The sequence below is a fragment of the Papio anubis genome, chromosome 20, assembly GCF_008728515.1.
Source record: "Papio anubis isolate 15944 chromosome 20, Panubis1.0, whole genome shotgun sequence".
NCBI classification, from domain to species: domain Eukaryota; kingdom Metazoa; phylum Chordata; class Mammalia; order Primates; family Cercopithecidae; genus Papio; species Papio anubis.
This window is the reverse complement of record NC_044995.1, coordinates 23,887,427-23,900,834: the sequence shown is the minus strand read 5'-3', so window position 1 is coordinate 23,900,834 and position 13,408 is coordinate 23,887,427. Positions and strand designations below refer to the sequence as shown.

General features: G+C 43.0%; 1 protein-coding gene across 7 annotated transcripts in view; it reads left to right on the top strand.

Moving 5' to 3' along the window:
- The window catches only part of DPY19L3 (dpy-19 like C-mannosyltransferase 3), an 81,194-nt gene extending 72,011 nt beyond the window's left edge, over nucleotides 1–9,183 (top strand). For 2 of the 7 annotated variants that reach the window (XM_031659704.1, XM_009194086.4), the window contains 3 exons: nucleotides 1,043–1,175; nucleotides 3,612–3,770; nucleotides 5,363–9,183. In XM_031659704.1, coding sequence (XP_031515564.1) covers nucleotides 1,043–1,175; nucleotides 3,612–3,770; nucleotides 5,363–5,524 — 454 coding nt within the window. In that variant the 3' untranslated portion in view covers nucleotides 5,525–9,183. Of the gene's footprint in view, nucleotides 1–1,042; nucleotides 1,176–3,611; nucleotides 3,862–5,362 lie in introns of all 7 variants that reach the window. The other 5 variants (XM_009194087.4, XM_021930973.2, XR_001897683.3 and 2 more) reach the window with 4 other exon arrangements.
- Nucleotides 9,184–13,408: the final 4,225 nt, after the last annotated feature.

Sequence of the window (13,408 nt, the reverse complement as noted above, 5' to 3'; positions counted from 1 at the left end):
CACATCGGAAGTATTGTGTATCCCCCATATTGAGTAATAAGATATTGGCTATTTCAGAATCTTGCTTCCATGGGTTTTTTTTTGTTTGTTTGTTCGTTTGTTTGTTTTGAGACGGAGTCTCGCTCTGTCGCCCAGGCTGGAGTGCAGTGGCCGGATCTCAGCTCACTGCAAGCTCCACCTCCCGAGTTTACGCCATTCTCCTGCCTCAGCCTCCCAAGTAGCTGGGACTACAGGCGCCTGCCACCACGCCCGGCTAGTTTTTTGTATTTTTTTAGTAGAAACAGGTTTCACCGGGTTAGCCAGGATGGTCTCGATCTCCTGACCTCGTGATCCACCCGTCTCGACCTCCCAAAGTGCTGGGATTACAGGCTTGAGCCACCGCGCCCGGCCCCATGTTTTTTGTTATTGCTGCTAATTCTGTTTTTATTTTTGGTAGTATCTGTGATTTTTTTCCTTATTGCTTTTTTAAGCAAAAACCCTTGGAATTGACATATTATCACCTGCAGTTTCTGGCTTGATTTGTTATATGTTGCTTTAGGTAGCCCTTTTGTTAGGTTGGATACACAAGCAGTGGCAGTCTTTTAGGTTATTTTTGTTAGACTCTGCCCCTCTGGAACAACAGCAAGAGAGGATTGTGGGTCTTGGCCTAGAAGTCTGAACTCAAAAGCTACACTGCCTGCCTTCTAAGACAATTCCTTATAAAAGTAAACCTAGCAAAACAGTAAGAGGCTTCCCCACTGCTATTCTGGTGAACAGTCAAAAACAGATACAAAACGTTGTTGTAAAAAATGTGGGACTGGTGCAAAAGTAATTGAGGTTTCTACCATTGAAAGTAATGGCAAAAACCGCAATTACTTTTGCACTCACTGGTTTGAGTGGAAGTCAAAACCCAAGCAAACTCCCGTTTTTGTTTTTGTTTTTCCCTGACTCGTAACTCTTTGTAACATAGCTGGATTCTTTTGAAAGAGTTTGATATTGTCGTCTTTGTTGTCTTTAAGGACCTCTTAACAGTGGGGTTAATTCAGACTCTAAAATCTTTCAGCTCTAACACTCCAAGAAAGGCTGTGTTTGCGGGAAGCATGCAGTTGCTGGCCGGAGTCAAGCTGTGCACGGGAAGGACCCTAACCAACCACCCGCACTACGAAGACAGCAGCCTGAGAGAGCGGACCAGAGCGGTGAGGGTTCCCTGTGCCTCCCCTCGCTTCTTGTGGCCAGCCATGGGCTGCATGTCCCTATGTGTGGTAAAGATGGGGCTGAATGCTGCACCCTCCAGCATTAGGTTAGGAGGGTGTGTTAGTCTGTTTTCACGCTACTGATAAAGGCATACCCAACACTGGGCAATTTACAGAAGAAAGAGAGGTTTAATGGACTTACAGTTCCACATGGCTGGGAGGCCTCACAATCACGGCAGAAGGCAAGGAAGAGCAAGTCATGTCATACATGGATGGCAGCAGGCAAAGAGAGAGCTTGTGTAGGGAAACTCCCCCTTATAAAACCATCAGATCTCGTGAGATTTATTCACTACCACGAGAACAGCACGGGAAAGACTTGCCCCCATGATTCAGTTACCTCCCACCGGGTCCCTCCCACAAGGGAGGGGAAGGAAAAGGAGTTGAGGCATACTGGTCACATTTCTTATGGACCATTCTGAAGTCTGGGGTTTTTGTTTTTTAATAGATAATAATAGTCTCATAGTTCAAAATTCAGAACATACAAAAGGAAATGTAGTGAAAAGTGCCTCTCCCATTATTGCAGTTCTTAGTTCCCCTCCTAGGAGGCAGATAATGTTAGCAGTTTCTTGTGTCTTCTTCCACAGGTATTTCATGCGTATACAAATATGGTGGGGGAGGGTGGTGCTCCTTTCTCCATTTTAACAAAAGAAGTGGCATTCTACATTCTGCTTCTTCGGCACTTAATGTGTTTTGGAAATCATTCTATATTCAGTATATTAACAGCTTCCTTGTTATTTTTAAAGCTGCTTAATATTTTATATGGCTATGGCATATTTTATTTAGCCATTTCTGCTGTTTCCCTGTCTTTTGTGATTATATGAACAATGCTGCAGATAAATTTGTCTGCACATCACTCTTTCCAGACACAGTGTCTGTCTGTACAGCAGATTCTTGGATGTGGAAGTGGTGGGTCAGGGTTGTTGGCATCTGTAATGTAGATCGAAAGATTTATCAAGTCCTCTCTATACAGGTCATATTTGTTTACATTCAAGTCAGCAGTGCAGGAGGGTGCCTGTGTCCCTTCATCCCCACCAATCAGGTTTCAAACTCATAAATGTTTCCTAATGTCACTTTTTCATGTTGGCATTTGGAAAGTTGTTGAAAAAGTCTTGTTTTGAGGTGCTATTTGACTAGCCTGAAAGCAGATGATTTTTACTAAATCTCCTGTTTTGTGTAAGAATCATTTGAATTTAGACTCCTGCTAAAATAGGAATTTTTTGATGGGCTCAAGTGTTCCGGATAGTTCCAAATTAACTAGGAGGATGCAGGAAAGGGGCTCCCTGGTTTTCCAGACACCAAGTTCATCCGGGGTGGCCTCTACTGCTTGAACTGGAGACTGCAGAAAAGACAGGTCAAGTGCACAGAGCGTCCTTCTGGGCATCTCCTTTCCTGTCTCGGTACTAGGGTTAGGCCCCACACGCTGAAATCCTGAAGGCCCTACGGCTCTTCATCATGACCCTGGAATCCTTGGAATGCCTTCAGTCCGAGACCTGGTGCAGGATTGTAGGACAACGCAGTTGTCGCAGTAATAGCATCCTACCTCCCTACCATTTCACCCATCCGTGTGGACACATCAAGTTAGACCCTTAAGCCCAAATCAGAAATCTAGCATCGAAATCAGGGTGCAAAAAAGGAGGCAGTGCCTCTCTTCATGAACCCCCAGATTCAACACCTCACAAAGTCTGTTTCCATTCCAGCCCCAGAATCTAGGACGCTCAGTTTGCATCCATCCACTAAGGGTGTGTGGCACTGGTATGAACGTGAAGGGGGCCTCCTGTGGCATTGCCCACGGTGTGCTGCAAGTGGCTCTCACCCCCAGGATGGGCGAGAGGGAGAGGAGCAGGGGGGTCTCTCAGTTAGCCAAGATGCGGTGTAGCAGGTAAAGCAGCCTGTGCTACCCCAGCCTAGGAGCAGGGACCTTACAGGGGTCCTTCTCCCCACCTACCCGTATCAGAAGCTGGGGCTCTGCCTTACTGGGACGTGTGTCCCCCAGACTGTCCCATCGCTCTTAATGGGCCATTTTAGTCCAGGCATCCCCTTTTTAAAAGTAGAGACTATATCTTATTTACTCAGCCCTGTCATTTACCTTGGAACAGCACCTACTAATGAATATAGTCCTAACTTGAAGTAATACATTCTGAATCCAGATGTGTTCTTCCTGGCTCACTCTCTTCCCAAGGCCGAGCACTCACAGTGTTTTGGGAACTTCCATGCACACGCTCCAGGCCTGCAGATGAGCGCGTGCAGCATGGCCTCGGCTGGAGAGAGCACCTTGGGTGTTAGGTCTTAGACTCAGCCCTGTGAAAGGCTACATCACATAGTGAACTCCCTGGCAATTGAGTAGCATTTGCCACGTTGCATTTTTATCTCTTTTTGAAGGTTTATCAGATATATGCCAAGAGGGCACCAGAGGAAGTGCATGCCCTCCTAAGGTCCTTTGGCACCGACTACGTAATCCTGGAAGACAGCATCTGCTACGAGCGGAGGCACCACCGGGGCTGCCGACTCCGGGACCTGCTGGACATTGCCAACGGCCACGTGAGCCTGCTGCCTGTCCCTGTGTGGGGTTCCCCTGCCCCTCCTGCTCTCTCCCACTGAGTGTCCTGTGTCCACTGGTGCATTTCCACAGGTCGGCTTTCAGAGGCTAAGTTGCACTCCAGGGCAGGACTCTGATTTGAATCATAAGAATGTGCATCTTTTTATCTTTTATGTCTAGTTGAATTACGCTACGAATCAAGTATTCACTTTTTCTCTTGCTTCCTGCAGAACGCCTCTCTTGGCACTTTAGTGACTGCCACTGGGGCTGGGCAAGGAAGAGGTGAGAGGGGAGCCCTGGGTCCCCCGTGTCACACCAAACAGAGCAGCTCTGCCTTCAGCTCATTTGTATGATAGGGCTCTGCATAAAATGTATCTGTTAAGGATTTTGCTGCTATAAACAAAACCTCAGCCTTTAAACCCACTGCTCCAACGCTTCGTATTGGCTAGCCATTGCATGGCAGGGGTGGTGGGGCCCTCTGCCCTCCGGTCTAGGTGGTGGATTCCCCCTGCCCCTCCTGCTGTCTCCCACTGAGTGTCCTGTGTCCTCTGGTGCGTTTCCACAGGCCGGCTTTCAGAGGCTAAGCTGCACTCCAGAGCAGAAAAGCAGTCAGCCGCTTATCCCCTCTCCCTTCTGAGGAAAGTGTTCTTGGAGCTATGCCAGGTCTCAGTAGAGCAAACATTTTTACCCTTTAGAGGTGTGAGGTGTGCTGTAATTAATGGTATGAAAGCCAATAGATATTTGTAAACAAGTTGTACAAAGTGACAAACCTAGCCTAAATTTGAAAAAAAAAAAAAATTCTTAACTGTACAAAATTTGAAATTCAGATTTTTGCCCGAAGAGAATCATAGTTCATAATTGTCTTGAGTTCAGAGGTGGTGCAGACCAAAGACATCCATTTAAGTTTTGATTTGAGTGTGACTTTTTCAGGTTATTTATTTATTTTTGGAGACAGGGTCTCACTCTGTCACTCAGACTGGAGTGCAGTGGCACGATCTTGGCTTACTGCAGCCTCAACCTTCCAGGCTCAAGGGATCCTCCTACTTCAGCCTCCCAAGTAGCTGGAACCACAGGCATACATCACCATACCCAGCTAATTTTGTTTATCTTTTGTAAAGATGGGGTCTGGCTGTGTTGCCCAGATGGGTCTCAGACTCCTGATCCAAGCGATCCTCCTGCCTCAGCCTCCCAAAGTGCTGGGATTTCAGGCATGAGCCACCGCACCTGGCCGAAGTGTGACTTTTTCTGATGAATTAGAGAGCTTTCTCTGATCACAGTAGTTCTCTGTATTTCATTTCTGTGAGAGAGACTGTATAGTATGTTCCTAAGAGCAAGCAGACCTGAGTTCTAGTTCTGGCTTTCCCATTAATGGGATCATCGTGTGACGCTGCACTCTCCTTCTCAGCCGTGGTCTGCACTTCTGAAGGGGGAAAAGGATGGGCCAGATGATCTCCAAGTGCCCATGGACATTGAAATAATATAATTTAATTTCACTCACATACCATTCTTAAACCCAATACCCATTCCTGCTCCTACTATCTTTCGTAAGTAGGATTTTCCCCCAAAATTGTATTTGGGTTTGTTTTGGTTTTAGATGATGGATGGCCCAGGAGAGAATGATCCTGATTTGAAACCTGCAGACCACCCTCGCTTCTGTGAAGAGATCAAAAGAAACCTGCCTCCCTACGTGGCCCACTTCACCAGAGTGTTCCAGAACAAAACCTTCCACGTTTACAAGCTGACCAGAAACAAGTAGCACAGATTTCTGCCCAGTGTCTATTTTTGATACAGTGAAACTGCATCATGATGAAACTCGGTAGATGACGTTTCCTATGTAAGTAGGTAGCCCAAACCTTCAAGCTGTGATATGAGTAAGTTCTACAGTTGTTTACACAAACATTGCCATCTTTGAAAGCATCTTCTACAAGCGGAAGTCTTTTTTGTTGTGTGTCTATCTTTCTCATTAATGTTCTTTAGCCTAAATGTTGACAACTTTCTAAGAGTGACCTAAAATTATGTTGTTGGAGAGAATGATGTGTGTTCCATGGATACCTGGATAGGCACATACCATGTTGGAAGATGAGCACCTGCTCAGGATTTGAAATACTTTTAATTTTCAGGTGGCTTAAAACAGCTATGATTGAATCAACTAGAAATGATGATCGGCTTATTTAATATTATTTCACTGGTGAAGACTAATTGGTAGCTTTCTAAAAAGCTCTTTAGTGTCCTGTTTTATCTTAAAATGTTATAATATTTTCCAATTGTCATGCTTTTAACATTAACAAAAAAAATCATGTTAGGGCTTTGTATCAAACATTTTGTTATACTCTGTCTGAAATGTAATGTGGAGTACTTCAGCACTATGTGTCATGTATTTGTGTGTGTGTGTGCGTGTGCACGCATGTGTTTGAATGCTGGGCACAGAAAAGTGTTACAAGTTCCATATTGTAAGTCCTTAAAGGGGCAGAAATGTATGTAGCCAAGTAGAATTTATTACATTTTAGTGTTATTATTTTAAGACTTACTGATACTCTAACCTCTCCTGCAAGTAATAGTTTTGCTTTATTTCTTACTCATTTCAATTTATTGGGTTTGCAAAATTTTGTAAACTTTTTGTGTTTTTAGCCTTTGTATTTTTTACAGCCTAGAATCTTGCAAAGTCTGAATATTTTTTAAATGTTCTATCTTAACTAGTTCACTAATACAGTATTTTTAGCAGACAGCATTTTCAGACAGCATTTTCATACCAAGTTTGACTTGTGGTCTCCAATCTTACTGAGAGGGCCCTGGTAGTGTAATTCTTTTCCTTACTAAAAGGTAACCAAGTGCCTCTAAGTCATGCTTATTTGTAAACAACAAAGAAGAATATATGTACTTGCTCAAAATTTTTTTGATAATTGCTTATATAATTAATTTCTAATGAAGAGGATATGTAAAAGTTGCTAGTAAGAACATATTATGCATTTAATTAAATCAAGATGGCTAATGGAATTAACTTTCTCCCCTGTTCTTGCCAGGTGGAAATGATTTAAGCATTTCTGCTTGCAGTTGTGTTGAAGTAAATTACCATAGACATCAAGATGGCTACATCACATTTTCAAATGATTTTATATTCAATTGCTACTTATTAAGCAGCATTCAAAAACTCTTTTACACTGTCATGTTGGACACAAGCAGACTCAGCTTTTATCAAAACTTGTTTAAATAAAAAATTGACAGTAGCTGGGTTATTAAATTATGCAACTGAAACTCCTGAATTATACCTTTTTTGTATCCCTTAATACGATTGGAGACCACTGCAGTTTAGGATAATACAGTAATAAAACGTTTTAATCAGTACTGAAACTTAATAATTAAGCCAATAATGATGCATGCCTGTTGTAGCTGACAGCATGGGTCAGTACATCCTTCAGCGAGTGCCTTACTCTAATTGAAACCAAGCACACGTAAGGTACAATATGTTAGACTCTGTGGTTTTGTTTTCAAAATCCTCTGTTACGGCTATATTTAAATGTGTTTTAAGTATTCCTGTATGTATTCATCTAAGCATTTGGGCATTTGGAGTCTTAATATACAAGAAACATGCACTTAAATTTGTATGCTTATCACCGCAATGATGGCAAACAGTGATTTTTTTTCTTTTTCATAGTTTAGGTGTCATTGTTGCCAGCACCTTTAGTGCTCAGTCTTCAGTGAAAAATATAAAGTGCCAAAAAAATCTTGCAAGACAGAATCCATACTTAACACTCTTTCCAAGACACTGTGACCATGTACAGTAGAAGTTTTTATTTCCTGATGACCAAATCTATCAACGAATCATGTTATTAATAAATATTTTTAGCACTCGTCAGTATTCTCCAATGTGACCTTCTCACTGGAGTACACAGAAGGAAAGCAAAGAAGAGCATCTGACTTCTGGCTCTGGCTTACAGCCTCTCCACCAGGCCGAACGAAGCAAGAGACCCACGGCGGCAGCTCCCTGCCACTCAGACCTGGGTGGTGATAGCCTCAAAGAATGGCTCTGTTTTCTGTTGATAGAAAACCCACTTGATTTTGCTTCTGAGTTAGCAATCAGAAGACCCTCTAAGTACAATAGAAGTGCTCTTAACGGACTCTGCCTATGTGACTCCCAGGCCCCGGAGTCTCCATCTCTCTCGTAAGCCACCTGCCCCAGCACAGCTGGAGGCTGCTCTCTAGTGTTCTCAGTGCTCCGGCTCCCTCCCTTGAGTTGTGCGCCCGTCCCAAACTACTACATGCAAGCTCTGCTTCCTCTTGTAAGTACACAACTCAGTTAAGTATTTACGTACACGTAGAAAATACGGGTGTGAAAAGAAAGAGCTTTCTGCAAAAATTAAGTTGAATGCTTTGGTAAGAAGTGATAAAGGCTAGTTGCCAATAAAAGTCGCTTTTAAATTAGGTGTGGCTGGGAAAATTATAAGATATTGGGGAAAATATACAAATCAAGAAAATTTCTGAGATTAGATTGCTTCATAGATTTATTTAAGTACTCATCCCACCTTTTAAAACTCTAAACCGAGAAGAAGGGACCCAAATCATGTTATCGGTGTGATTTATGTGAGAAGTAGAACTATAGTCATTGGACCCTTAGGCAAAGGAAAAACTCATGTCTTTATATCAGAAGATCAGCAAACGAATGTACAGTTACACAGTTGAGGTTATGATTCCCTACTTTAACCTACTTACTTTATTAAATGACCAACTACTGATACTGATCACAGTAGTTATTAGAGATTCTAATTCAGTTGGAAGGTTCTAATCACTTTATTACAGGCATTTGAAAAATAGGGATTCATTTCAAGTATATTAGCCAGGAGCATAGTTAGATGTTACCCAGGCCGTTTGTCATCGTGTTAATGGTGATTTTCCTGACCCTTGTGAGATCAGCGTGACAGGAGTGTGTGTGTTTGTGTTGGTGTGGGTGTGTGTTTTTGGTTGGATGCTGCCAGGTGGCAAAGGCATATATAAATACATCATCCGATCTGCATCTTTATTCCACGATTAAAAGTAAAAATGTCTATTCTGATTCTATATTAATTTTGTCTAAGATGTAAAAATTTTAGTTCCTCTTTGGCCAAAACCTACCTAAATTAATGTACAGATATTTGGTTTTTAAAATTTAACTCAAATCTCAAAATCAATGAAGTGTTATCAGATCCTGTATCTTGGTTAATATGCTCCCAAATACTTTAAACATGGCAGCCTTTTGGCCTAAGAGAGTGTTTGTCTGTTCGTAGAAAAAAGCTTTTGAGATGAGAGAATGTCTTACTTTCTTGTGGCAATTGGTTTTCTGTTTTTAACACCCTTTGGGTAAAATCTTAGAAAGAGCTTTTATAATTTGTTTTACTGAATTGTATGGAGATTGTATACTAAGTAAAGCTCTTTTAAATTGCATGAGTGTCTTGCATTTCTTTGAAGGTCAAAGCCCAAGGAACCTGCTTGTTGAAGTGCATTAAATATTTGCTAAATAGAGTAAATCACTAAAGATGGGTGTGTCAGGATCTTAATTGTAACTGTTATTGTTGAGGGTGTTTATTTTTTCACATGGATTTTGGTTTGACATCTGCTTATTTGTTTCCCTTGAATTCCAAGGTTATAGTTTAGATTTATAAAGAGAAGACTACTATCAGCAGAATTTATCCTTGAAGGGCTAAATGCTATTTATTTTGACCTCAAGAACAGTTTCTACTTAATTAAATTCTGAGTCTTTAGTAGTTCAGGAAGATGGGTGGTAGTGCACCTGCTTGGTTAGAGTATATAGATAACAAATGTGTTGGACTGTTACGTTCAAAGCGGAAGTTGAAATTTCAAGCAAAAATGGTCAGAAAGACAAAATGGAAAAAAACCGGCAGTGAGATCTCAAATATTCTGTACTGACAGGTGGTGCCTAGCAAAATAAGAATAATAGTATAGATAAGCAAGAGATGTGGGATATGAATGAACTGAACATGGAATGGGCTGACATGGACACCAGGCACTTGACAGATGAAATGCTTTTTTTTTTTCTGCCCCTCCTTTCAGATAAGGTGTCTGAAACTCATTTCATAAACCTTTTCATTATTATTTAGAAGTTTGCTTTGTAAGATTGTTTTTCAACATGCACATAATAGACCTATAGTATAATGTGAAGTCAATTTCATGGGTTACAACCAACATTTAAAAGGAATGGAGGGAGGGAGGGAAGGAGGAGGACAGCCCAATGTTAAATGTAAGTGCTGTTTTGTGGAAGATCTGTTCCAGTTATACATGTAGGTATTCATGTTTGGAGGGTACAGTATAAAATATATTTCTTCTGAGTTACAGTCAGGCTGAAAGCCAGGCCTTTATTAGCTGGGGGATTCTGGGAGGATGGCAGCTTCAACTTGTCTGTGCCCTTGCCCTCTGTGCTAGCAGAACTGTCTGAATGAACATTGGTGATATTAAAGAACTAGCATAATGATACAGAATGGCTGGGCTCCCAGCTAAACCCCACCCTTAAGCCTGGAACCCTGACCCTAAGTGAAAACAGCTGACCCTGTTTTTCTGCCCAAATGTTGCCTTTTGCGGCTGCCACACCCCTATCCTGTGCCCGTAAAAATACTTCAAGTGGCAGAGCAACTCAAGCAGCTGAACAGCAGGGATACAAGCCGCCAACTGGCGGGAATACAAGCAGCTGAGCAGCAGAGACTATGGATAGACCCAGCTAACTTCAGACGTGGCTTCAGGGAAAGATCACCTTCCCACACCATCCCCTTTCCAACTCCCATCCCACTGAGAGCCATTTCCATCACCCAATAAAATCATCCACATATTACTACCCTTCAGTCCATTCGTGTGACCTGATTCTTCCCTGGATGCCGGACAAGAACCCAGGTGCCAAGAGGGCGGGGGCTTGGATGCTGCTGTGGGGCCCATACACAGCCTGCCTTCTGCCAGAGAGGAGCAACTGGCCAGTTCCAGCCTTCCTTCCCTCCAGTTCCTGCACTCACTTGCTCGCATACTCCCTCTCGCGAGGAGTGGCCAGCAGCAGGCTGAGTGAAACAGCCACTCCAGTTCTCACCCACGAAGGGGTTCCCTTGCTCAAGGGAACAGTCCCATCTCAATAATTCTTATATGTGATATGGACATTTTCTTAAGTTTCTTTAAAGTCATTATATTTTAAAATATGTACTGAAATATTTACAGGCAAGTGTATGTCTAGGATTTGTGTCAAAATTTTGTGGGGCATCTAGATGAAACAAATTAACAATGAAAACATATGGTTTAAGCTAGTTTGGAATTTTTTTATAATGAAAAGAGAGAAATTAAACCCAACGAAACAGACCAGGAAACTAGGAAGATAAAATTTATGAGATAGCTGAAATCAATCAATGCAACAAATAGTAAAAAGGATAAATAAATTCAAAATTCAGTTCTTTTAAAATGAAGCAGATAAACACTGGGCCAACCTGATTAAGACAAAACAACAAAAATATAAAACAGTAGAAATGTAAAAAATGTAATTCCAGAGTCAGGAATAATAATTATATGAGGATAACATATAGAATTCTGTAACAAAAATAAATAACCTATAGGAAATGGGTGACTTTCTAACAAAATAGAAAATGTCAATGTGGCCTGAAAAAAGAAGTTGAAAACTTGAATAGACAAGACCCATGAAAGTTCTGGCATGGGGTTCAAAGGTCACAAAGGACATTTGGACAAGAAGGGTACACAGCCAGATTCTTTCTCACTTTTAAAGAGGGGATGACTCCCAAGTTCACTTAGTCTCAGCCATAGAATAGGGAGAGCCCCAAGTTTTAGGAAAGCTAGTCCAACTGTCACACCAAAATAACAGAGAATGTATCCGTTTTCTATTACTACATAACAAATTACCACAAATTTTGCAGCTTGAAACAACACACGTCTATTATCTCAAGGTTTTGTGGATCAGGAGCCAAAGCACAGGTTAGCTGGGTCCCCTCCTGTCTCACAAGGCTGCAATCAAGGTATCAGCCAGGCTGCTTTCTCATCTGGAGTTAGGAGACCTCTTCCAAGTTCACGCAAGCTGGTGGCAAAATTAAATTCCTTATGCCTGGGACTGAGGCCATTAACTTGTAGAGGCCACCCCTCTCTAGGCGATTCACAGCATGACCGTTAGCCTCTTCAAGGCCATCAGAAATCATCTCTCCAGTTCCTCTTTCAAGAGTTTTTTGGTCGGGCACGGTGGCTCACACCTGTAATCCCAGCACTTTGGGAGGCCAAGGCAGGTAGATCATGAGGTCAGGAGATTGAGACCATCCTGGCTAACACAGTGAAACCCCGTGTATACTAAAAATACAAAAAATTAGCCGGGGGTGGTGATAGGCGCCTGTAGTCCCAGCTGCTCAGGAGGCTGACTCAGGAGAATGGTGTGAACTCGGGAGGTGGAGCTTGCAGTGAGCCGAGATTGTGCCACTGCACTCCAGCCTGGGCATTGCAGTGAGCTGAGATCGCGCCACTGCACTGCAGCTTGGGCGACAGAGCAAGACTGTCTCAAAAATAAAAAGGGGGGGGTTTCACCTGGTTTAAGTCAGACCCACCCGATATAATCTCCATTTTTGTTAGCTCAAAATCAGCTTATTTGTGACCTGAATTACATCTGCAGAATCCTTTTGCTTTTGCCGTATAGCCTTGCCTAATTACATAAGTAGGAGTGGCGTTTATATTCATAGGCTCATCCACACTCAAGGGGAGGGGCTCTGCAGGGCATGTTTCTCAGGCAGTGGGAATCTTGGGGGCCATCTTAGAATTCTTCCTACCACAGTTTAAAAGGACAGGATCAGGCCGGGCGCGGTGGCTCAAGCCTGTAATCCCAGCACTTTGGGAGGCCGAGACGGGCGGATCACGAGGTCAGGAGATCGAGACCATCCTGGCTAACACGGGGAAACCCCTACTAAAAAATACAAAAAACTAGCCGGGCGAGGTGGCGGGCGCCTGTAGTCCCAGCTACTCAGGAGGCTGAGGCAGGAGAATGGTGTAAACCCGGGAGGCGGAGCTTGCAGTGAGCCAAGATCCGGCCACTGCACTCCAGCCTGGGCGACAGAGCGAGACTCCGCCTCGAAAAAAATAAATAAATAAATAAAAGGACAGGATCTGGGCCAGGCATGGTGGCTCACACCTGTAATCCCAGTGCTTTGGGAGGCCAAGGCAGAATGATCACTTGAGGTCAGGAGTTCAAGATTAGCCTGGGCAACATAACAAGACCCCATCTCTACAAAATACATGTTTTGTAAATTAGCCATGAGTGATGGCACACACCTGTAGTCCCAGTTACTCAGGAGTCTGAGGTGGGAGGATCCCTTGAGCCTAGGCATTTGAGGCAGTGGTGAGCTATGATTGCATCACTGCACTCCAGCTTGGGCAACAGAGCAAAACCCTGTCTCTTAAAAAAAAATTTAAAAGAATAGGGCCTGGTGATAATGGTTAACATACGGCTTTTGTAAACTTTGACAGATAGGAGGCACACAAGGTGAATCCCAGGGTCACCTAGGCTTTCTCCCTTAGAGGCTTTTCCAAACTGTGGCACAGGAAAATGGAGCCCAAGCAGAGTATGGCAGGCTTCCTGGAGGAAGCAGATTTGAGTTGATAGCTGCTAAGGTGGCTGGGATTTGGCAGGGGG